At 32.9% G+C, this 23,007-nt stretch overlaps 2 protein-coding genes, 1 long non-coding RNA gene and 1 other non-coding gene across 6 annotated transcripts; 1 reads left to right on the top strand and 3 right to left on the bottom strand.

Annotated features, from left to right (window-relative positions):
- Positions 1-2,143: 2,143 nt before the first annotated feature.
- Positions 2,144-8,084, bottom strand: LOC133679170 (uncharacterized). Of its 2 annotated transcripts, XR_009836122.1 has the most exons (8): positions 7,746-8,084; positions 7,187-7,295; positions 6,737-6,800; positions 5,572-5,899; positions 4,019-5,065; positions 3,630-3,779; positions 2,980-3,467; positions 2,144-2,613 (listed from the first exon to the last, which is right to left on the bottom strand). XR_009836122.1 is itself a non-coding variant. In XM_062101691.1 (7 exons), the coding sequence occupies exons 1-7, from the start codon at positions 7,770-7,772 to the stop codon at positions 3,030-3,032; spliced, it is 2,163 nt and encodes a 720-aa protein (XP_061957675.1). In that variant the 5' UTR covers positions 7,773-8,084; the 3' UTR covers positions 2,887-3,029. The 2 variants fall into 2 exon arrangements, 1 of the variants encoding a protein (XP_061957675.1); XM_062101691.1 differs by lacking the exon at positions 2,144-2,613 and having other exon boundaries at positions 2,887-3,467.
- A 3,716-nt stretch (positions 8,085-11,800) lies between these two features.
- LOC133689104 (uncharacterized) lies at positions 11,801-12,586 on the bottom strand. Its single transcript, XR_009841248.1, has 2 exons — positions 12,193-12,586; positions 11,801-12,069 (listed from the first exon to the last, which is right to left on the bottom strand). It is a non-coding gene; the product is annotated as an uncharacterized LOC133689104 (long non-coding RNA).
- A 302-nt stretch (positions 12,587-12,888) lies between these two features.
- On the top strand, positions 12,889-16,346 carry LOC133687992 (putative glucose-6-phosphate 1-epimerase). 2 transcript variants are annotated; one of them, XM_062107365.1, is made up of 10 exons: positions 12,889-13,066; positions 13,170-13,200; positions 13,872-13,966; positions 14,104-14,178; positions 14,305-14,361; positions 14,448-14,614; positions 14,870-15,004; positions 15,446-15,548; positions 15,628-15,727; positions 15,888-16,346. In XM_062107365.1, exons 1-10 carry the CDS (start codon positions 13,064-13,066, stop codon positions 16,055-16,057), a joined length of 936 nt encoding a protein of 311 aa, XP_061963349.1. In that variant the 5' UTR covers positions 12,889-13,063; the 3' UTR covers positions 16,058-16,346. The 2 variants fall into 2 exon arrangements, with proteins under 2 accessions (XP_061963349.1, XP_061963341.1); XM_062107357.1 differs by having other exon boundaries at positions 12,926-12,964.
- Positions 16,347-19,162: 2,816 nt separating this feature from the next.
- Positions 19,163-19,234, bottom strand: TRNAM-CAU (transfer RNA methionine (anticodon CAU)). The gene has a single exon. It is a non-coding gene; the product is annotated as a tRNA-Met (tRNA).
- Positions 19,235-23,007: the final 3,773 nt, after the last annotated feature.

Below are 23,007 nucleotides of genomic sequence, written 5' to 3' on the forward strand. Positions count from 1 at the left end.
AGAAACATATAATTCAAAAAAAGTAAAAAAAAAAACCCAACATTAGTCCATCTAGTTCAGCATGCAGAATCTGCAGCTTGGTCATGATATCGAGGTAACCCATTGAAAGTAAATTGAATAAAACTATGAAGTTCAATTATCAAACAATTCAATATTGAAAGGCAAAACTAAAATAATTTAATTTAAGAAAAGAACAACAAAAAAAAGATTTGAGTCAATACGAGGTACCTTGCTAACTCCACGACTATGAACATAAGATTAGGATAACCTCATAGAAAGAAAAATAAAAAAAAATACAAAGACCAATACCCAATAAATCAAACGTCAAATGATGAAATTGAGAAAAATAATAATTTTAAAAAGAGCCAAAGTTAACTTGTATTAACCTTTGAAACTCGTGATACTGGTCATGAGCCTAGGACTAATCTCATAAAAAGCAAGCCCTAAAAAATAATGAAGTAAAATTCTCAATTAACAAAATATTGATGAATGAAATTGGGGAAAAAATAATAAAAGGTTCCAAAACAAATAACAATAAAAAGAATGAGATTAAATCTGATATAAAAATAAATTAAAATAAAATGTTATGAGATGAAATTGAAAACAAAATTAAATTACTAAAATGATAAAAAAAACATCAATAAAAATAAGAATCAAATTTGATATAGAAATTAAATAAAACCAAATGATAACGGATGAAATTGAAGAATTAATAAAAAAAATTAAAAGAATGAGGCTCAAATTAGTTACAAAAAACAAATTAGAGGACACCTTTATATTTTGGCCAAAAAAAAACAGAGAGAGACAGAGAGAGAGATAAGAGGGAGGAGAAGAACAAAAATTCATTAGTGCCCAACCGGTGCACCACCATTCACACACACCAGACCATCGAGAAAACCACGCTGATATGCTTCCAACATTACAGTGGAAGACAATGTTTGACCATAAGTCGACGCGTGAAAAATACGAGCGCTAGCTATTTTTTTAAAATTATATCATATATTTATGAGAGCATAAAATTGTTTATTAGCCAACTCGATTATAATTAAAAAAAAACAAATTGGAAAATACAAAAATTAAACCTTGAAAGAAAGTTAAATATTTTTTTAAGGATAATTAAGTCATTTTATTTACCTAAAAAATGTAAAAAAAACCTTTTGCCCTCCATCAATTCAAAAAATGATTAATGGGTCATAGAAAAAAAAATCATTTTACCTCTCTAATAACAAGTTCATTGTTTTTTTTTTTTGGAATAGCAAAATAATCATTTTACTATTTCAATCTACAATAACATGTGTCTTGATATATATAGTGAAAAACTGAATACTTATAAGTTCATTTGTAATATTTCTATTATCTGACCCGACTAATCATGTCAAAGTTGAATAATATAAATATTATAAATAATTATAAATAAAATAACTTAATAAATAGATATCACAAGTTGGGTATAGGTTAGAGTTTTTAAAACTCACTCAACCTGACCCAACCTATATAACTCAAAATAAATAACATTAGTTCTTAGCATCAATAATATTTTCCTACTCTCTTTATTTTTTTTTCTTCTTTCATCATTGCTCTCACAACCTCACATTCTTTTAATTTTTTTTCCTTCTCTGGTGGTTCGTTTTGAAGTTTAATATAGTAAAATTTCTGTGCATTTTATAATTATAATTTCAATCCTTTTTATTTATTTGGTAACCAAAAGACAATGAGAAAACAAATGAAAATTTTAAAAATCCATGTTAAACTTTTATTTCCTTAAAAAATCACAAATCCAAAAGCATTTTCTAGTCTTTATCTACCAGCCTCTCTTTGTATCATATGGCACCACAACTATTCAATAAAATATTTGATTATAATTTGTATTTTATTTTTTTATATGAAAATTATAATTGATTGTAATTTGTATTTTATTTTTTTATGTGAAAATTATAATAGTTTTTATTGTCTCTAAAACATGCATTTTATGTCTTATCTAGTTCTACTAGTTGCAACCCAATGTTTATTGTAGAATCATTGAAGATTATTGTAGAATCATTGAAGAATAAGAGAATTAATATACCCCTCATAAATATCTATAATATCCATAAAAAAATTAATCCAACTTGTTATCTCCAACACGTTCAGGTCCAAAAAAAAATTGAATAAATCAAATTTATATTTTATAAAATATAAGAAGTTAAATTGAATATAATTATGGGTAAAAACCCGACCACCGATATCCAAAATCACATTTTTTTTATATTGCTCTTTTGTTAAATCTATAACTGGTTTGGGGTTCTGTTGATAAGTCTACGATTCTACCATGCCTTCTGTCATCAGCTCATATTATTTGCCTTCAAATTCAGCTCTACATCGGGGATCGCCAAAAAAGATTTCAAAACTGATTTTTTAAATGACCTTGTGCTGTAATGGCCAGGTGAACACAAGGAGTCTTTCAACAAGGAGACTCGCAAATGCCAAGCTATTACTGAATTTCCCCCATTACACTTGGACCCGATGAGTGTTAGCCTCAGTTGAAGAGCTGTTTCTGTTATCATTTACGCACCTTGTCATGCTTAACAACTACCTCAACAGCTGAAGCCATCACTCAACACCAACTGGAAACATCTGCAAGTGTTAACATCAATAAGAGGCATGGCACGCTAACACAATCATTTTCATCATCAACAAGAGTTATTCAAAGCTTTTGGATTGAATAAAGATACTAGGGAGAGAGCATTATGCAGATATGTTAGTCATGTGTTCTTTAAAGAATAAGCTATGTTATTCTGAGTTCTTCGAAGAATAAATCAGTAAAGAAATCTGTTTTTTTTTTTTTTTTTTGGTTCAATACTTAGTAAATGCCTCGATTGAACAGCAAAACTTGCATCAACTCAATACTTTGATCTCAAAATTTGCAGAGTTTATTAAACTTGTGCCATGCAATGATTAGGGTCCATAACAATCAGTTGCAGAATCCACTGGAGTGTGTACCTGGACTGGAGAATTGAACCTGTCTTGAAGAATTATCGCTATTAAAGGCACTAATAGCACTCAATTCGAGCAATACCATTGTCTGATATGATCAACTTGGGCTTCCTAACTACTTGCTCCAAGCACTGGATGACGTCTCCAATCTGAAAATCATTACAGCCAAGGATCACAAGTCCACATTCATTTCCTTTCTCCACCAATTCCACATCATGCTTGTTAGTCTTTAGAGATGCACAAGGTCCTTCGAACACTTCTTCCCCACTCCTTAGAAGCCTCATGGTCGATGATTTGCTAAAATGGCCATCCATCACTCTGCAGCCAGCAATCTTTATATCACCTCCTGCAGACTTGCTCCTTCCTCTTAGCTCAAAGATGTTCAGCACTTCAGCCTCCCCAGCTACCTGGGTCTCGAGTGTCCCAGGGGCTTTGTCTACTATCAAATTGCCAACTTCATCCAATAGGTGATAGATCACCTGGTGTTGCATAATCTACAGCAAACCAAAGAAACAGTGGAAAATAAATAAGCTATCCTAGTTTGCGGTATATGCCATCATTGTGCAGTAAAATATCAACCACCCATACCCAAGGATTACTCTCATATTCTCAGGCAGGTTAAAAATAACATAAATGATTAAGTGAAGCAGAAGCACCTTTGTACCAGCTTGCATCGCAGCCTGACTAATAGAACTAGGTGGACTCTTCACATTGAACCCAACTATATATGCACCACAGGCTTGTGCCAAGTCCACATCAGACTGAGAAATAGGCCCAACACCAACATGGACCACATTCACAAAAACCTGGCAGTGCAAATAATGGACATATTAGTTAGCAACGTGTGAGAAGAACATAAGCAATAAGCATAGCATTTTCAGGATACATTTTAGAAAGAACCAGTCAATCATGTTAAGGAAACTCCTACCTTTAACGTTGCAACAACTATCACTAAATCGTAGCAAGAAGTTGCAAATCAGAAAGAGAATCATAAAAACAATATTATGCATTATGTCAGGCATATGGCTAAACTATTTTGGTCTACCTGAGGGCTGTTTAAAGTCCTCAAGGCATCTGTAACAGCTTGGACAGTTCCTTGCACGTCTGCTTTTACTATTAATGGCATTTCAGTCCTCTCAGGCACAACAGAGTCATCTTCTGATGGTTCGTTAGTTTCTGTCCTTTGCTCCATGATCTGCCTAAGCCTGTCTTTTTCATATTTCCTTCTCCTCCCTGCACTTAGCATTCTAGCTCGCTCCTCAGTTTCCACAACAGTAACATCATCACCAGCCATAGGAAGCCCCTTCAGCCCTTCGATAACAACTGGCATTGCTGGTCTTGCCTGCTCAGTCAGCTTCCCTGACATATCCCTAATAGCCCTTATTCTTCCCCACTCTGAGCCAACAACCACGTGCTGCCCACAAACTAAAGTCCCCGCCTTCACTATAGCAGTAGCCAAAGGACCCCGTCCTTTGTCAAGTTTTGCCTCTACTACATAAGCTTGAGCATGACCATCAACACGTGCTTTTAATTCCATCATCTCTGCCTGAAGAAGTATAGCCTCCTCCAGGTTATCCAATCCAGTTTTTGTAACAGCTGAAACTTCAACTACCTGAATATCTCCACCCATTTCCTCAAGCAAAAATCCTTCAGATGCAAGCTGGAGTTTGACTCTCTCAGGGTTTGCACTCGGTTTATCACATTTATTAATTGCAACTACAACTGGTACATTAGCTGATTTTGCATGAGATATGGCTTCAAGAGTTTGAGGCATCACCCCATCATCAGCTGCAACAACGAGCACAACTAGATCGGTTACTGCTGCACCTCTTGCTCGCATTGCACTAAAAGCAGCATGACCAGGAGTGTCAAGGAATGTGATTGATGCCCCTGAAGGCATGCTCACAACAAAAGCACCCAGATGCTGAGTTATGCCTCCAGCTTCCTTTGCTGCCACTGATGTTTGACGTAGAGCATCCAAAAGAGAAGTTTTACCATGGTCAACATGACCCATGACTGTTACAACCACTGGTCGGGGAAGAATTTCTGAACCTTCATTGGAGTGTTGCCTCCTGACATTGGCCCCAACCTCCTGCAAAAGTGAAATGACAAACAGTCAGTGAGTGAAACTCAATTTTCCAAAGCACCCACCTCAAAAATCAACCAAACATGGTTAACTTAGAAATGGAGGTGGGGAAGGAAGGTGGGAAGCCAAAAGAGCAGTTTAAATGCTAAAAAAGAAACAAAGTAACAAAGGGGGAAAAATGAAAAATCAAAGCATAATTTAGTATATATCACGAGCAAGGCAGATTTCAAATACATGTTGCCAAAACTGTAATGCCAGGTGATGCCAGAAACTAAAGCTAACCAATAAAAACAGCATACAAGTTAGTTGAAATCCTTTGGTACTACACTGCCATGTACACATGCAGGCATGCACACATATAACTGCTTTTGGGTGAAAATGAGAAGTGAAAGTTCCTGTCAGTTGAAATGAGCCTTGATAGCAATTGGACATGAAAAACTCCATACAACTCTTGATGTTAATTAAACACGAAATGATCCATAAAATTATCGGGGCTTGGAGAAGGGAAATACCATTACAACCAGCTCCGCAACATCGATCTTGAGTGGGTCAAATTCTGAGACAACCTTCTCCCCAAGATTAACAAGAAATTCCTGCAGAGTTATAACTGACTGACCAGTGCGCTTGGCAAGCTCAACAGTGGTCATGCCTTCAAATATGTCAATTGTTTTATCTTGCAAGGACTTGGTAATTCTTTTCAGTTTAGGAGGCACATATGGAGCATCAACTGGAGGTTTTTTGATCCTTTTAGCAAACTTCCCTTTCTTTTGCGTCTTCAAATCACCTCCTTGGTTATCATTTTTTCTTCTAGCCCACAGTTCTCGACTAGCGTGAAAGCACCTAAGTGAGATATAGAAAGCACCTAAGTGAGATATAGAGCCATGACACAATCCTACCATTCAGCAAATTTAAGCAGAACATTCAGGTATTCCAGAGCAATAAACTTCACAGATTGTCTTCCAATTGCAATAAAAACCCCAATCGCTCTCTCACACACTCTCTCACACGCGCTCTCCCTTAGCATACTCGACAAAAAAGATGGAAAATGAAGCAAGAGAAAAGCATACAATCAATGGAAAAGATCAAGTTTTTTCTTCCACGAAGCAGGATAGAACTAAGGTGTGAAGTTATTTATTTCATGCAACTATAAACTCCTTTCTTCCCTTGTTTTATCAGAACTTAAAAGCTTTTATGAAGGAGCATTTGAACATGGGACATCCTATTTAGAACATAAGTGTTGGCTAAGGTTAAGCTACACCTTGACCACAAATTTCTCCTTTTCTTTTTTTCTTTGGATAATTTTAGCCCCAGGTCAGATTAAGGCAGGGTTCAACTTAGGCTGTGGATCATGATGCCATAAGGTTTTATCACCTGACTACGTAAAATAGCCATAGAAGCGCACCAAACTTAACCTCAAATCACACTTCAATGCTAAATAGGGGGAGCATGCCCTTGCACTGTTAAATAGGTGAGCCTACCCATAACCTGGTCAAGCCCAGCTGTAAATAAAAGAAAAGTGAAAGAGAAATGGTTGTTACAATCAACATATGTATTTCTACCATATGATATCTGTTGTCAAGTGCAATTTTCTAGTGATGAGGTAACAGAAAAGCAGCAATGTAGACAGTAATTAAAAACAGCAATCCTCGAAGCAAGAAAGAAAGATATGAATAAAACCTGATAGATGATTCTTTTGTAGTGTGATGACCAGACCCTTGTAGAAATGAGCTGAAAGAAGACTCTGCAGCACAAGATTCGATAAGTAAATGATGATATTAAAATCAATCTTTCAGGGGATGTAAAATTATCTCATTCCAATTTTTTCCTATTCCCTGCACAACTAGCAAAAGCAGTAGGAACAGAGTACTGAACAGGCTTGGTGAAAGGGATGGAAGATTGATGGTTTGAAATGCAGATATTTGGAAGCTGCTTTCTTAACTGAACTAAGGGGTGAAAAGGTATTGCAGCTCGAGGAAAAGAAGAAAGGATGAAATAAGAATTCTATAAGCTGAAGGAATGCTAAGTAAACTACAAAAAGCACCCTGTGAAGATGGCTCAGTTGAATTAAAGTTAACAGAAAATATCTAATGTAAGATGATGAAAAGCATGAATGCAGTTTTGAATTACCAGGTATATATCTGACTGAAGCACCATCAAGACTAGTTCTTGAAGTTAACGCCACAGCATGCCCTAGCGATGGTGAAGTCAAAACTCTTGTGAGACCAACATCAATACCCTGCAAAAAGAAGTCAGGTAAAACATCCTACACATAAGCAATTCAATATGGTTTTCATGTAACTAAAGTCACTCCTTCGAAACATGTGTAAAAGTTCTCAGTTTTATGTTGGAAAAGGGAAACAAAGAAAGGGGAATTTCTAGGCAGAAGATGCAAATGAGGAGACCAGAATAACCCAAAGTAAACAATGCCGGTTAAAAGCGGGTATAAGATTACAACATTGGAAGACAATTAAGCTAACCAAGCAAAAACGAGGCAAGCCATAGATCAAACCTTAAGATGCTATACATGGCGAGATCATTTTCAACTCGAGACAAGAGGTATTTCTCTATACCTTTGTAAAGGCTGTTGACTATCACAATCCTCAACATTCAAATTTAACTTGAAACAAATCCTCGAGGAAAAAATACAGCAAGGAATAGAATAATAAGGTAAAGCATATCCTCTTACCCTTTTGCCAGCCACTCTGCAAGCCATTCATAAGCCTCTAAATCTCTACAAAGACCAACAGATAAACGAAATGGAGGTGTATTTAATACCAAAATTTAGAGTAATGGAACACAATTTTAGCCCGTCTTCGTTGGAAAAGATCTAATCTTTCATCACTGAATACCACAAGTCACATAAATTGACAACACAATAAAGATAGAGTAGCGAGAGTGTAACTGAGCTATTTATGGGGTTAAAAGGGGAGGTTTTGAGCTTAAAGTTTATCTTCGTAGCTGCAAACTTTGGTTTCGACTTCCGAGGTTTGCAAAGGTTGTGGAGAACAGATCGTGAGAGAGATGTTGCAAGGGTTTTTCACTTGTTTTTCTTGTAATTACTTTTCTGCCCTTATGCTTTTATTAAGATGAAAATGTAAATTCTTCTATATGTTTAGAGTAGTTTACACCATTTTTTTTAAAGAATTCAATTAAATAATTTTAATATAATTTTATGTTTTAGAATATTATTTAAATATTAAAAATTAAATTTCAAATGAATTTTAATTATTAAAAATACTATAAAAATAAATTGTAAATTAACCTTTTTATTTACAATTTTAAATATTAGAAATTTAATGTTGAAACTAACTTCCTAAAAATACACATATAGCCTTTTTAAAAAATAAATTGAAAAAATAAGATAAAATTAATATAAAATACAAAATAAATTGAATTTTATCTTTTTTAATCATGTGAATTCAATTTATTTATCAATTAAATTTAAATCAAACAGTATAATTCAATTCAATTACATAATAGAATTGATTCCAGATAACTTGGTAGTGTTTCAGTATAATAAATTTATCTTTATTATATTTTTAAAATAAATTTATATATATTTAAAAGAAAAAATAGAAAAAAACACTAAATAGAAGATGTGCTCCAGCATGAAAAAAGATGCTAAGGCGACACAAACATTCCTAAAAAATAAATCTGAGATTTCGGTCATTGACTCAATTGGGTTTAATAAATTCAACTAATTTAAATAATAATAAAAAATACAACAATAAATAATCTGGAAAAAAAATTGATAGCATAAAAAAACTACGAAGTTTATCGAAAGCAAATTGAATAACATCATTAAATTTAATCATCAAACAACCCAATGTTGAAGGGCAAATAAAAAAATTAAAAAAGCAATGAAAAAAATATAAGTCAACTTAGGGTAACTCGCTAACCCTGCAATCTTGGGCACATGATTAGACTAACCTCATTGAAAGAAAAGTGAAAAAAGAAACATGAAAACAGAAATTAAAAAAAAATTATCTAAAAAGAGACTAAAATCAATCCATGTTACCCTAAAAAATAATATGGTTGAAATTAAAAAAAAATGCAATGAAAAAAATAAAATCAAAAGAATAGATATTAAATTTGATATAAAAATAATTTAAAATAAAATATTAAAAAATAAAATTAAAAACAATATTCAATTAAGAAAAGAAAAGAAAGCAATTAAAAATGCAGGTAAATTATGTTAAATTTATTTTTGTTAATCTTGTGCATTTGGTGGGCCTAACTTGAGGAAATGCAGTGGCAATGAATGTGATAAGAGACAGAGTTAGTTAAATTTGTGTTGTTTAGGAGTTATCAGCAGTTGAGATGGAATTGGCTGCAGCAAGGCAAGCGGGTTTTGTTTCAAAGATATTGGTCGAGAAGGGTGATAAGCATTCTAAGAAAAGGATTTTAGCTGCTAATTGGCTTGGTGCGTGTTGTCAAAAAACTAGAAGTGTGATTGGTGGTAGTTATTGAGATAGGTATTGGAGTTCTTGCCATGGAAGTCGGTGAAAATTAAGCCAACTCTGGAAAAGGACCTTATAGGTTATTATAAAAGGTTTATTCATGTGAACAATTGAATCACAAATGGTTGGAATGTTGAAAATATAAACAAGAAATAAAGCATGGCAGCCTATAATTTTCTGTACAGATGCCCTGGGAGCAACCCTTTCTACCCACTTGGATAAACCTGTTGCTTATATCGGGTGTATGAAATCTGGTGAAGTTTTTTCTGAGCCGTGAGTTTGATCAAAAAATGTATCCAACAATAACTTATTTATTGGCCGAGAGAATAATGTTTCATAAATGTATATTACCTGGAACCCTGATATTATATGCATTTGACAGGACCCACAAATGGTATGATCCAGACTGGTGGAAATTCGGTGATGTGAAATTGTAAGTAATACAACGTTGGTTTTGCCTTATTCCTCGTGATTGATTATATTTATGCTCTTTATAGTCTGCTTATATGCATGTCAACGTACGCTTGCCTTCTGATGGTTTGTTCTGGTCTTGGTAGTAAAATACCTCCTCTGTTATGGCTTTCATAAATCCCATAGTGGTTCTTAATCAGTGTCTGCTATACTTTCTGAACTTTGTCCCACCAGATATATTTAAATGATTAGTTCTTCAAAGTCAGGATAATAAATATGGTGCAGATAAAGCATGCACTGCCAGTTCTTCAAATATGTAGTTAAGAAATCTCTTTATGGTGAGATCTACGCCATTTCACGTGCTTTGGCTCAGTTTATTCCAGTTAGCAGGTGGTTTATTTCTCACTTCTTAGCTAATGCTCTTGATAAAAGACCGTGTATGGCTTCAATGAGCCAACCACTTATTTTGTTTTTACAGGTCCATTTTCCGTAAATATGCCCGTGATTATCTCATGGTTCATTGGGCTTCAAGTAAAGCATGTTGATGAATCAAAATTTTGCTGCTCCTCATGGTTCACAGGTTTCTCTCTCCGTGTGATTATCTCTGTTTGTGTGTGTACAAACGAATTTATTTGATGGAGGAGCAAGAAAAAGGCCATATTAACTATAAATGCCAGGGCAAACTGTGAAAATTTAGTTACTTAAAGGGAATTGTTGAACTTATTGACTTATTTTTTATTAATTCTCTATCATATTTCAAATTCAGGGTCAATATGTGCAGCTGTGTGATTGGATCTGCCTTGTTAGCATTCTACCTGAATCTAATATATAACAAAGAAGGCCGCGTTCAACATGTATCAAGGAAGGTTTCCCTTTTCTCTTTTCATGCATCTGGTGAGAGTTGATCCTGATAGCATCAAAATTGTGAAATTGTTGATAGAAGAGGCATCGACAATAACATCTGCGTATAAAAAGCTAGTTTAGGGTTGTTCAAACCTTTGGACGTGAGCCATATATAGAATTCATGAAGATTTTGTATGCTGCAGGATATGTTTTTTCGGAGATGTCTTGTAATAGCCATGTAATCCAAGTCCATTTTTTATTTTTTATTATCAAGTTGACAGTTATCCTCCAGCCTATTAAAGAGACTCTTTTGGATTTTTTTACTGAGAAGCAGATTCGTTTCGTATTTAGGAAATTAGAACTGTGCTTATTTTTTTCCGTCGTCACCTGTACTAGCCGGTTTATCATCCATAGTAAGAATGTTCATGAGCTGGCTTCTGAAAACGTTTTATGTCAAAATTAGAGGAAAGGCTTTTCCTTCTAATTATCCATAATCACAGCTACATGAGTTGTTGCTGGGAAAAACACAATTGGGACAGCAAGAAAGATGGTCTCAATTGAAAATGGAAATTGATTTGGTGAGCCTAAAGACACTTTGAAATGGAGTTGGGATCAAATTTGTTGATCTGTCGCTGCAGTATGGGTATTATATCTAATTATATGCTTTGTTGAAGGGATTTCTATCACAGTTCAGAACCGTAATTCCCGAGTGCATTTTCACTAGGTGGAACACGCAACATTTTGGGATTTTTTTTTTGTGTAAAATTAGCACAATTATTTTAAATTTTGATAGAATAATACATTTTAAAAAACAATTTGTCCAGCTAATTATATTGTCTGGTTGACTAGTTCATATAAAAATATAATTGATAGTATGGTTTAATTACAATATTAAGTAAAATTTTATTACACTTCTCAACTATAATATTAATTTAAATATGATAGTTGTAAAACACGATATCATTTAAATGGAGTGGTTTTCGACAACAGCATGTAGCATGTAAACGTGGTTTTCGACAACAGCATGTAGCATGTAAACGTGTGCTATTTCACAATTCACCATTTATTTTAATTACATTATGTTAATTGCCGAATTTGGCTAACATTTTGCCTTTCAAGGTCTTGTATTGAGTGTGGAATCTTTCTACCCGGAGGTTTGTTTGACTTTAGAGTGGTTGAGCTCTGGCACGATTTGCTTCCATGTCCAAGGTTTGATTCACACATTGCCTTTGAAAGGGTTCTGGGATATTTCCTCATGGTCGGAGGATTAATAACTGGTCTGGTGCTGAGGTACACCTACCAAAGAAGAAAAACTAGAGAGATCCCGCACGAAGCAAATCTTGAAAGTGAAACGAAGGCTAACAAAGAGAGATGCATTGTATTTCTTATATGACATGAAAAAGACAACACAACCATTACCATGTCCGAGACATTTCCAACAGCACTTTCAGGAAAGAAAAACGCGGAGAACTGGCTAGACTTTGTCCACCTTTGAAATTAAGTAGCAGCTGCAACCTTGTTTGAGGGTCTCAGCTTCCTTCCGTGGGTCCCTGTTTGAGCGTGTAACATGGTATATCTACCTTCTCCAACCTCGAGATCCATGTCTGTTAACTTGTACTCTTAGGCATTGGATTGATTTCCCTTTAGAAGGGTTACATTTGTTTAAAAAGATGGTGCATTTTATTCTAAAACTCAAAAACCTTGGCTGGGCCTTGTTTATATATATAACAAAAAATAATAATTATAATTTTGTGCTTGTAATAAATACAGTGGTCATTGTGGATAAGCTTGCAAGGAAAAATTGTGGAGCTAATCAACTCGTTCTTAGGCATTGCTGTGGGCTGTTGCTGTAATGACATTATATTAAATGTTTGTTGTTATGAGTTGATTTGAACAGGGAAAATGGCATAGGCATTGACAGCCACAGATCGTAAAGGACAATTCTCAGTGATAATTTTATTCTATGGCCAGCTTTAACGAGTGGAGTTGCTTGGCTTCTTCTCTAATAGAATTTTATTTTGTCATATTAATTTATTGCATTATTTTTACTCCGTTGTGGTTGAAAATGAAAATTTAAAAACAGAATATTATTTAAGGGAAGAAGAGAAGAATCCTAGAAGTCTAGTCCAGGAGGCCAAAAGTTTGAATATTCCACAAAATCTTTCGAATGGTTAGTTATTCGTTAATTCAGGTATATATACATGTTCATGGTCTGTTGTTTCAACTCGAGTCCACATCAAAAGTTTCGAATCCCAACAGAACTAACACATCATCTCCACGCTAGAAACACATGGTTGCTAAGTCCTCCTTTACACACTCTTTTAGACTTTTTCTTTTTTATATCATCTTGATTCCTTCTGTATTTTATTATCTGACGAGGATTCTTTTGTCTACAGCCCTTCAAGGTTTCTTTAATACAAAGACGAGGTCATACCAAACCAGTCCCTTTTCTTTTGTGTGTGTGTTTGTGTTTCCTTCAAGAAGTTGTGATCCATTCTTGAGTATTGACCCTTTACAAGCTGTTCGGCATTAAATACTGTACTGTTGTTCCATATTACCATTAAATGTTTTTTCCTTTGAAACTGGCCAATAGAAAAAAAAAACGTTTCAATTCAAACTTTGGACTTTTGTTGATTGTTGGAAGGTTCTCATTTTTTGAACCTTTTTCGGTTGAAAAATTAGACAGTTTGGTCATCTGGGGCGGCGTTCTGTTTTTTTGGAATTCAAGTTTGTCTTATTGTTGTCTTTTTGAAAAGAGTTTGATGCAATTTTGAGTTATTGGTCTATATCTAATTTCTTTTTTGATCAGTTGAGAGGATTTCATGTTGTCCACAATTCTAATGGTGGAAAGTGGAAACTAGTTAGGGTTTGTTGTGATTTTGCTTTCCATTCACGGGAGATAAGGTTTTTTCACAAGAAACTTGTTCAGATCTTCAACTACTTCAGTAACTGCTGAGCTTCTTTATCAAGTACTTAATCACTATTGGTTTGGGTATTTGACCAGAGAGAAAGAGAGATTGAGAGACAATATTGTGTTGTTGTTTCTTGAATTTTGCATCCTTAATTTTGTTTTTACACTATGAATCGTTCTGGGACAGCCGACCTGAGAGCAGCAACAGCTGTCGAAGTTACAAAGGATAGAAATGGAGTCGATCAGGTTGTGCTTCGAAACCGGCGAGGGGCTTCAGCTCGGGTCAGTCCAATTGCCTCATGCTCTTGTTTATTGGTTAATTTAATTTGTCTAAGCTGAGAAATAACTGCAATGATACAGTCAGATGGAAACTATCTTTCTTGAGTGGATCTTGATTTATTGTGTGAATATGTATTCAGGTTAGCTTGTATGGGGGACAAGTTCTCTCATGGAGGACTGACCAGGGTGAAGAGTTGTTATTCACTAGCAGTAAGGTAAAATCGTAGGGTTTTATTTGGCTGCTAAGGTTATAGTAATGTTTAATCTGTGTCCTTAACTTCTCCGTTACTGGTGGTTTTTCTTTGATCGCGTGATAATTGTTTTATTTTTGTTTACTGCAGGCAATTTTCAAGCCACCAAATCCAGTGAGAGGAGGAATCCCCATTTGCTTTCCTCAGGTATTTTGAGGTTATGTCATGTCAATCAATGACATGCCATTCTTGGAGATCTCTGACTAATAAGTTGCTTCGATTTGTGTGTTAAGTTTGGAAACTGCGGATCGCTGGAGCAACATGGGTTTGCAAGGAAGAAAATTTGGGCGATTGACCAAAATCCACCACCATTTTTACAACACAATGATTCCAACGACAAAGTCTATACTGATCTACTACTTAAGCCATCTGAAGAGGATCTAAAGATCTGGCCACATAGGTATGACCTTTAACAACTGCATATCCTATTGATAATCCCAGATCAGATCATAAGATGGCAAAGCCATCCTTGGATAATATTCAACTGGACTGCTGGAGTTTTTTTTTTTTTTTTGGTATATCCCTTCAGTTCATTTACATGTTATTAACTAATCAACAGAAGGGTCAAATACCTGCACCAGATATCTGCATAATTTGGCATTGATCTTGTCATTGCACAAGGTTAATTGACTTTTCTGTGGCCTACTCTTTTCAGTTTCGAGTTTCGGCTAAGGGTGTGTTTGACGGTAGAAGGGAATCTAACCATGATATCGCGCATCAGGAATATCAATTGCAAGCCATTTAGTTTCTCAATTGCTTTCCATACATATTTCTCCATCTCAGATATCAGGTACATGAAAAATTCAGTAGTTGGTTTTTTCGTATGTGGTTGTCGTGGAATTAGACATGTTCTGCATATTGATATGCCTTGTGAAAACTGTTTAAGACTCAAGAAATACAGACTTCTATTCTTCAAAGAAAGGCTCCTGTCCTTCTAAACTCTTTTATCCCCAAGTTCTATGTACCTAGTAGTTCGTTTACTTCACTAAACCACCTCAGTATGCTTCCTTTTTCCCGGTCTCCTCAATATTCAATTTTACAGACAAGAACTTTCTTAGCTTCTAGGAATTTATCATTGTGGCTTGTACTCGCTAGGTTCATTATGTATGATACTTATCAGCTTTAACCTGAGTAGTGCCATAGTTCAATGTTTATCAGCTTCATTGGAGTCAAACAAGTGTATGTATTTTCAATTGCCTTTTCATGCTAAATGACAATATTGAGTTAACAGTGAAGTAAGAGTAGAGGGGTTGGAAACTCTTGACTATCTTGACAACCTTTTCCAAAGAGAACGCTTCACAGAACAAGGAGATGCCTTGACATTTGAATCTGAGGTAATACATCTTCTAAACAGCCATCTGAGTTCCTCACAACTTCTTGGCTGAGCTGAGAAAAGTATTTCCTGATTTGCAGGTGGACCGGGTTTACCTTAGTTCTTCAGATGTGATTGCTGTTTTTGATCATGAGCAGAAGAGGACATTCACCATACGAAAGGAAGGGCTTCCAGATGTTGGTAAGTTTATTTTCCAACCTTCAGATCAACACTACAAGTGTGTTCATGGCAAGTTCTCATTTTCTTTCTCACGATTAGTAATGATTCTATGACACTACACGTTTCATTCTGTATTGAGGGATTGAGCCACTTTTGATCACTTGCCTCTGCTTATGAATAGTGGTTTGGAATCCATGGGAGAAGAAATCCAAGTCCATGGTAGATTTTGGAGATGAAGAGTACAAACAGATGCTTTGTGTTGATGGGGCAGCAATTGAGAAGCAAATTACATTGAAGCCAGGTGAGGAATGGACAGGCAGGCTAGAGCTCTCTGTTGTGCATTCAGGATGATGAAGTTGCTACCCTCTTGACAAATCGTTGATGAAAGGCATATTATACAAATAAGCCACTTAATATTTGCATGCTGGCTCGTACGATTATACAAATATTTATTTCATTCTGTAGTTCTTGTGCAGAAAATAAAACCCATAGTCACTAATTTCTGATGTGGTGGCTGGTAGTCTGAGTGGAGATATTTGTTTTATTGTTTCTCCATTGTAGCAATTACCAAAAAATGATGTGCATCAAACATATGTACCCCCAAGAATTGTATATACTTAATTACAAGATTGTTTGGTTACTTCCCTGGATTTTCTTTTTTTAGTGGTGTGTTTGTTAAATAAATTAATTAATTTCTTTGTGCTTTTTCTCATTTGTGCATGATGTTTTACTGTACAAAAATAAAGGATGGTTTATGTAATTAAGCTATATATTGGCATCCAAATAATATACAGAAGAATATTGAAACTAGACGTGGCCCCGAGCTATCCCATGTTTTTGCATTATTTTTTTATATATAAAAAACAATGTCTAGATAATGTAAGCACGTTTTAAAAAAATTCTTTATGGTTGGGACTTCGGATTGTAGTTTTAACTAATTAAATAAACTGGTTTTATTTTACTCACGTATGCAAAGATAATAAACAAAAAAAAAAGTTGACCAGGATATCATGGGAAAATAAATTCAAGAGGAAAAAAATGATGTTGTTCAATTTTCTACCAATTAAATATGAAATGATAAAATTAGATGAAAAAAATAAAAAACCGGTGCGAGTCAACATGAGTTAGCATGACAGACATGTAATCTAGGCAATAAAAAACGAGTTAACCAAAGTTAATTAGTCAAACTTATGTCCGAAGTCATAAGGTCGAGATAACTCGATAGAAAAGAAATCGAAGAAAACCACAAAACAAATTTTTTTAAAAAAAACTGATGTCAAACGATGAAATTAAAAAAAAAATAATCCAAAAAAATTCAACCTTCGTTAACTTTTTAAATTCTCGGGTCATTAAACTAAAAACACTATACATAAAAAAATCATGAGTCTAATCCTCAACAAATCAAACATTTAAGAATGAAATCATAGGAAAAAAGCAATCAAACAAAATATAAAATGATCCAAAAAATAACAATTAAACAAATAAAAATAAAAATCAGAATAAAAAATAAATTAGAGGACAACTATAATTTTTTATTCAAGGGAGAAGTTGAAAATAAAATAACTTTAACAAAAGGACAAGAAAAATCAAAAGAATGAGAACCAAATTAGAAAATATAATATATCATAAATTTGGATTGAAGGATAAAATTGAAAACTAATAAAGCTTTTACAAAATATCCAAGAAAAAAAATATAAATCAAAAGAATAAGGATCAAATTAAAAAACATAATATATGATAAATTGAGATTGAAGGATAAAATTAAAAACAAATAAAACTTTTACAAAAGAGAAAAGAATAGAAATTAAAAATAAAAAAACTAAGGTTTGAAATTGAAATAACAACAACAAAAATAACCAAGTTATAATTTTTAAAAGGAAGACAAAGAAGAAGAAAAAAACAAAGAAATTTAAGAAACAGAAGATCTTTTATGGCTATTTGGATTAAAGGTTAAAACATCATGCGACTATGGCTTTTGCAAGGTGAATTTAATGATATCTTCAATGCATGTAATTTGCTTCATTTTGTGTTTTTTGAGCGTGTTCTTGGAGAGAAGAATCATGTTATGGATCATTTAACAAAGTAAGGAGTTTTGATGCAATTTGATTATAGCATTTATCCAGAGTCTATTTTAGCATGAATTTGTTTTGAGATTATTTGTTGTGAGTATATTTTTTGAGCAATTTGTAATTTTGTATTTTTTTTTTAAGCTATATTTTTATTAACTTAAGCAATAGATTAATAAAACTCTAGTATTTCATATAAAAAAACTTATTAATTCTTCGTTGTGGGTCAAATTAAAAGTTGTTTTTTAATATATAAAAAAATATCAAAGCATTTTCTAGATTATAAACTTCTTTTTATTGTGAATCAAAATATAGACATGTATTTAATCAAATAAATTAAGAATTATATACACAAATAAATATTAGAAAGAGATGTTGATTTAAATTAACAAAAACACTAAAATATATAGGCCAACCAACAACATTTTATCTCTTTCATCATTCTTCGACTAATTCCCCCCCCCCTCCTCTCAAACATAAGAATTAAAAAACAAACAAAATAAATTTTAAGACCAAAATTAAAATTTCAAAAGCTTAAGGAACTAAATTGGAGGAGAAAGGAAAATATATGGATTGAAAGGCACTTTTTTCATTAATTTGAGATTGGTCACATGTTTTCACCGCATTTTACATTATGGTCATCTCTCTTTTAATTTTATATTTTTATTGTGATTTAAAATTTTATCTTATGAAATTAGATCACAGAGTGATTCAATTAAACAAAATAAATATATATTCTTTCTTAAAATAGAACTCATTGAAATTAAGATGGTCTTTTTTTTTTTGTTATCGCAATGTGACATTCAACCAACAACTTTCTATCTTTTTCTTTAATTTTTAACGAGTTTTTCTCTCATCTCTCAAACATAAAGATTAAAAAATAAACAAAATAAACTTTGAGATAAAAAACAAATAGATGGAATGAAAAGCTTTTTTTTTCATGAATTTGAGATTGGTCACGTGTTTTTTCCATGTTTTACATTGTGGTCCTTTCTCTTTTAATTTTATCTTTTTACCATAATTTAAAACTTTATCTTATCAAATTAGCTCACAAAATGATTCAATTAAACAAAAATAAGTGTGTATCCTTAACAAGAAACCAAAATAATTGAGAAATAATTGAGAAACAGTTTCACTATGAACAGTGACAACTATACAATTCTTTTAGTATAGTAGGTAATATTATCAAAAGTTTTTACATACATTTGACACTATCTAATATTGGTTAATACATTTATTTAACGGGCACGGAAGCTTTAGCTTTAAGGTTGAAATTAAGAAATTCTAAACTTCAGTGCCCGAAGTGAAACATTTTAAATTTACAGGGGTGAAAAAATAAATCCTCCTGTGTTAAGTCAAAGAAAATTAATGGCCAAAGAAGCTACTCTGTTATCAGAGCCAGGTTTCGATCCTGGGACCTGTGGGTTATGGGCCCACCACGCTTCCGCTGCGCCACTCTGATCCACTGTACACTTTGTTTTGCAGGTTGTATTTAAACAAAGTTAAATGCAATATTTCAGCTCCTGGGAAATGGTCATCTTAACGCAACAGCAACCGGTAGATTTTTCCTTGTGGGCTGTGGCCGAGACAGATACCCTTCACCTAATTAGGCTACGATGTGTACCGAAAGCCCAAAATAATTTAATAGATTGCATTTCATAATAATAATACACATTGGACATCAAGATAGAGCCGAAAAAAGGAGCTATTGTTAAGGATAATGTTCGGATATTGTAACGGTTACAGTTGTTTTTGTTTTTTAAAAATTTATTTTTCAAAAACATCAAAAAAAAATTAATTTAAAATAAAAAAATTATTTTCTTAAAAAACATAAAAATAATACTTCAATCTAAGAAAACAGAGGGTGCTAATACTTGCTACATCAAGCCTACTTCAATATTCCCCGCCTATAACAGAAGAGGCCAAGTTTTTACCAAATCAAAATTGAATTATTGTTTTTGCAATTGTAAGACCGTGTCATGATGTATGTGTTCTTCCCCCAATTGAACACACAATACTAATAAAACCCTCCTTTCTTTCACTCATGTACAAGGGCATTGGTCCAGCCAATAAGGAGCCATGGAAAGATCCATTTGCAACTTTTTATTCGAACAACTTTAATAATTGGATGCTCTTTTCTTCTTCCTCTTTAATTCATAATAATCCCATTTGGAATCTTGGACGCTTCTCATCAAGAATGAACAGTGTTGCCCAAAGGGGTTTTGAGACACTTGTCATGGCATGAGTAGCTTAAGCTTGTTTGGCCTTGACAAGCAACCTGTGCACAATTTTGTAACGTTTGACCAAACCATGTAGACAACAAGGTAGGCCGATGATCTAAGAGATTTTGGGACAAGAGCCAGGAACCCTGAAGCGGAGGTTAAGAATTGGTTGAACAAAGACGGAGACATGCACTACTTAATGTAGTAGGTTGCTAATGAAAATGAGAGGAACACGAAGTGAAAAGTGAAAACCTAACTGGGTTTTTTTATACTATTAAATTAGGTCACATCTTCAATGTGGAAAAGCTCATCCAAATCAAATTTTTTTCCCGCAATGGTTTGGTTTGGACAAGAATTGAAAATGAAGAGGGATTTCTTTAATTCTCCCTTTCACTTTATTTGGTTCATCAATTCCAAGGTTTATCATTTCATAGGAAATTAGTTGAGATATTGTAATCTAAGTTAGATTGCTTAATTCTTATTCTGCATCATCTTGACTTTTGCTGCAAAAAATCTATATATATATATATAAAACAAAGTGAATCTGTTGATATTCAAGTCAACATCTTCTTCTTCTTCTTCTTCTTCTTCTTCTTTTGTTTTTTTTTTTTTTGAGAAGGTGATCAGTCAAGATCTTCTTGATACCACTCTACTGTACATTACTCAGAAAATCAAATATAGCCCGTGCTTGAGTGGTTATTGTTTGTAAAGACCACAAAAATTGTTATGTGAAGAGGAGGATAATTGTAAGTCGCAATAAATTTTTAGGCATGGGTCCTCTGACAGAAGCATGCCAATATTTTGAGAATTTTTTTTTTTTTTTTTTTTTGCCCTAATGAAAATTTTGAATTCAAGACTTTTTAAAAAGAAGAGGGTCGAAATAATTTGTAATTGATAATGAGATTCTAATATTGTTTTGATGGTTAGAAACGAAGGTCGTCCTAATGTTTTGTACTTTTACAAATTATTTTTGCAACAAAATCAAGATGGTTAATTTATGTGAAATCTCATTGAAAATAGCATATTTATTATAGAAAAAAGACTTTTTAAAAGAAGAGGGTCGAAGAAAGAAAAAGGAATGGATTTGAGCAAAGGATTCACATTTACTGAAGTAAATTCTTTTTTAGCAAAGTAGTCTATTGTCACTTGTCATCAGATGTCATGGAAAATTGTTTGCCATGATAAAAAGCAAGTCTCAAAATTACAAAACAATATTATATTCCTCATTCAAGGTGAATTAGTGATGCTAGGTAAAAGAAATTTGAAGATAAAGTAACAAGTTAAGAAGAAGAAATCAAAGAAAAAAAATAAAAAAAAAAGAAAGAATATGGAATAGAAAAGTCTACAACTTTGTTAATCACCAATTTTCTAACATTTAGAAAAAATACGTTATAAATATTAAAATCCTAACTAGAAATGAGCAAAGATTTGTAGTTCACTAAATAAAATACTCAACAATAATTAAATAAAACTCAATAAATAAAGTCTAATTAATAAATCTCAACTAAAAATTCAAATAAATCCAAATAAAATATAAATTAAAACTCAATGTCTCAACGGTTTTTGATGTCCTCTATCATTTATGATCATACGAATATGTAAATAGTATCTTGGATCCGGTGTTCCCACCAACTCTCTTGGGGTTAGAAAAACTCGATCCCTTCGAGTCTAGTTCAAGGCAGCTTCAATAATGCTCTCAAAGATCTTGATCAAATTGATGTGATTTCTATCTGATAATCCAAGTATAGTATGAATCTGGTCATCTAGCTTATATATTGGGATTCACTGAAGTTTATCATCCCTGGTAAAAATAACTTGTGTATCTAAAGTAACATTAATATGTTCCTCTTTGTGTCAAAGATAAGGATAATGGGGCAAAAGTTTCAAAATGATCATCAAGAAAAAATTATTGTGTTTTGTATATAACAAGATTTTTCATGTCAAAAGTGAAGCTAATATTAAAGTTTAGTGGCAATTTAATGACATAATTATTTGAATCAATTACTTACAACACTTTGAATGGTCCAACACTATTTATTTGCAATTTATAACTAGTTTTTAAAGGACATCATTCAAGTCTAATTTGTATCATGAAATAATCTCAAACATTAAGTAAATTATGATACTTATGTAAATTAGCTCAAAATTTGTATTGTTCATTAATTGCTTTAATTTTTTTTCTATGATCTTAACATGCAAATTATAAACTCTACATGTAAAAGACTCAGTTGAATCAAATATTTTAGAGTAAGCAGACATAGAAAGAAGATTTATAATATTCTTAGGTTTGTAACTATGAAAACCATATGACTAAAGGTGTGAATTGGAATAAATACTATTTTAAGCCTTAATATATATATATATATATATAGTTTGGATGTAAATTAGGATTATCTTCATCTTTTTTATCACGTGTCAGGGGTAAGGGATCTGAAAGCTCAATATGTTGCTTTAAACTTATGATATGTTGGATGTCAAACATGAGGGGGTGAGGAGCATGTTGTTTCAAACCTTTGATGTGTTGGACATCAAACATAATCGGTGGAGAATCAGGTGATTTAAGAGGATTGATATCATAAGACTCTTTTAAGATCATATTTATCTCTTTGAACTATACAAAGTTTTCTAAAACTTATTTCTCTATCACTTAAGCAGAATTATTATTATTATTATTATTATTATTATTATTAATAGTTGTAATGATAGTAATATTAGTTGCAATGATAATAATGAAGATAAAAATAGCAATAATGATAATAATAATAGTGATAATTCATCATTTAACATTAGATTTGTTGTTGGGGATTAAGTTTCATCGTTTTTTCATATATGATATTTTCAGTCTAATAATCAAGTTTATTGGTTTTAAAAGTTTATATGACTCAACATTCTCTTTTATTTTTTGACTTATTTTTTTATTTTTTTTTATCATTCAATATTAATTTTTTAAAATAAAAACCGGTACTCCAAATTTTTTTTAATCTATTAAATAAATTAATTTACATCAAGTTAA

Source organism: Populus nigra, chromosome 1 (genome assembly GCF_951802175.1).
Source record: "Populus nigra chromosome 1, ddPopNigr1.1, whole genome shotgun sequence".
Classification (NCBI taxonomy): Eukaryota; Viridiplantae; Streptophyta; class Magnoliopsida; order Malpighiales; family Salicaceae; genus Populus; species Populus nigra.

What these genes read in the sequence shown, in the direction of transcription:
- LOC133679170 (XM_062101691.1), bottom strand. Translation starts at nt 7,772, where the DNA reads ATGGCTTGCAGAGTGGCTGGCAAAAGG. An exon ending in GCAGAGTGGCTGGCAAAAGG is followed by an intron (nt 7,296 to 7,745) that starts GTAAGAGGATAT and finishes TTCTTTTTGCAG; the next exon opens with GGTATTGATGTTGGTCTCAC. An exon ending in ACAAAAGAATCATCTATCAG is followed by an intron (nt 5,900 to 6,736) that starts GTTTTATTCATA and finishes TATCTCACTTAG; the next exon opens with GTGCTTTCACGCTAGTCGAG.
- LOC133687992 (XM_062107357.1), top strand. Translation starts at nt 12,941, where the DNA reads ATGGTTAGTTATTCGTTAATTCAG. An exon ending in TTAGTTATTCGTTAATTCAG is followed by an intron (nt 12,965 to 13,169) that starts GTATATATACAT and finishes TTTTGTCTACAG; the next exon opens with CCCTTCAAGGTTTCTTTAAT. An exon ending in GGAAGGGCTTCCAGATGTTG is followed by an intron (nt 15,728 to 15,887) that starts GTAAGTTTATTT and finishes GCTTATGAATAG; the next exon opens with TGGTTTGGAATCCATGGGAG.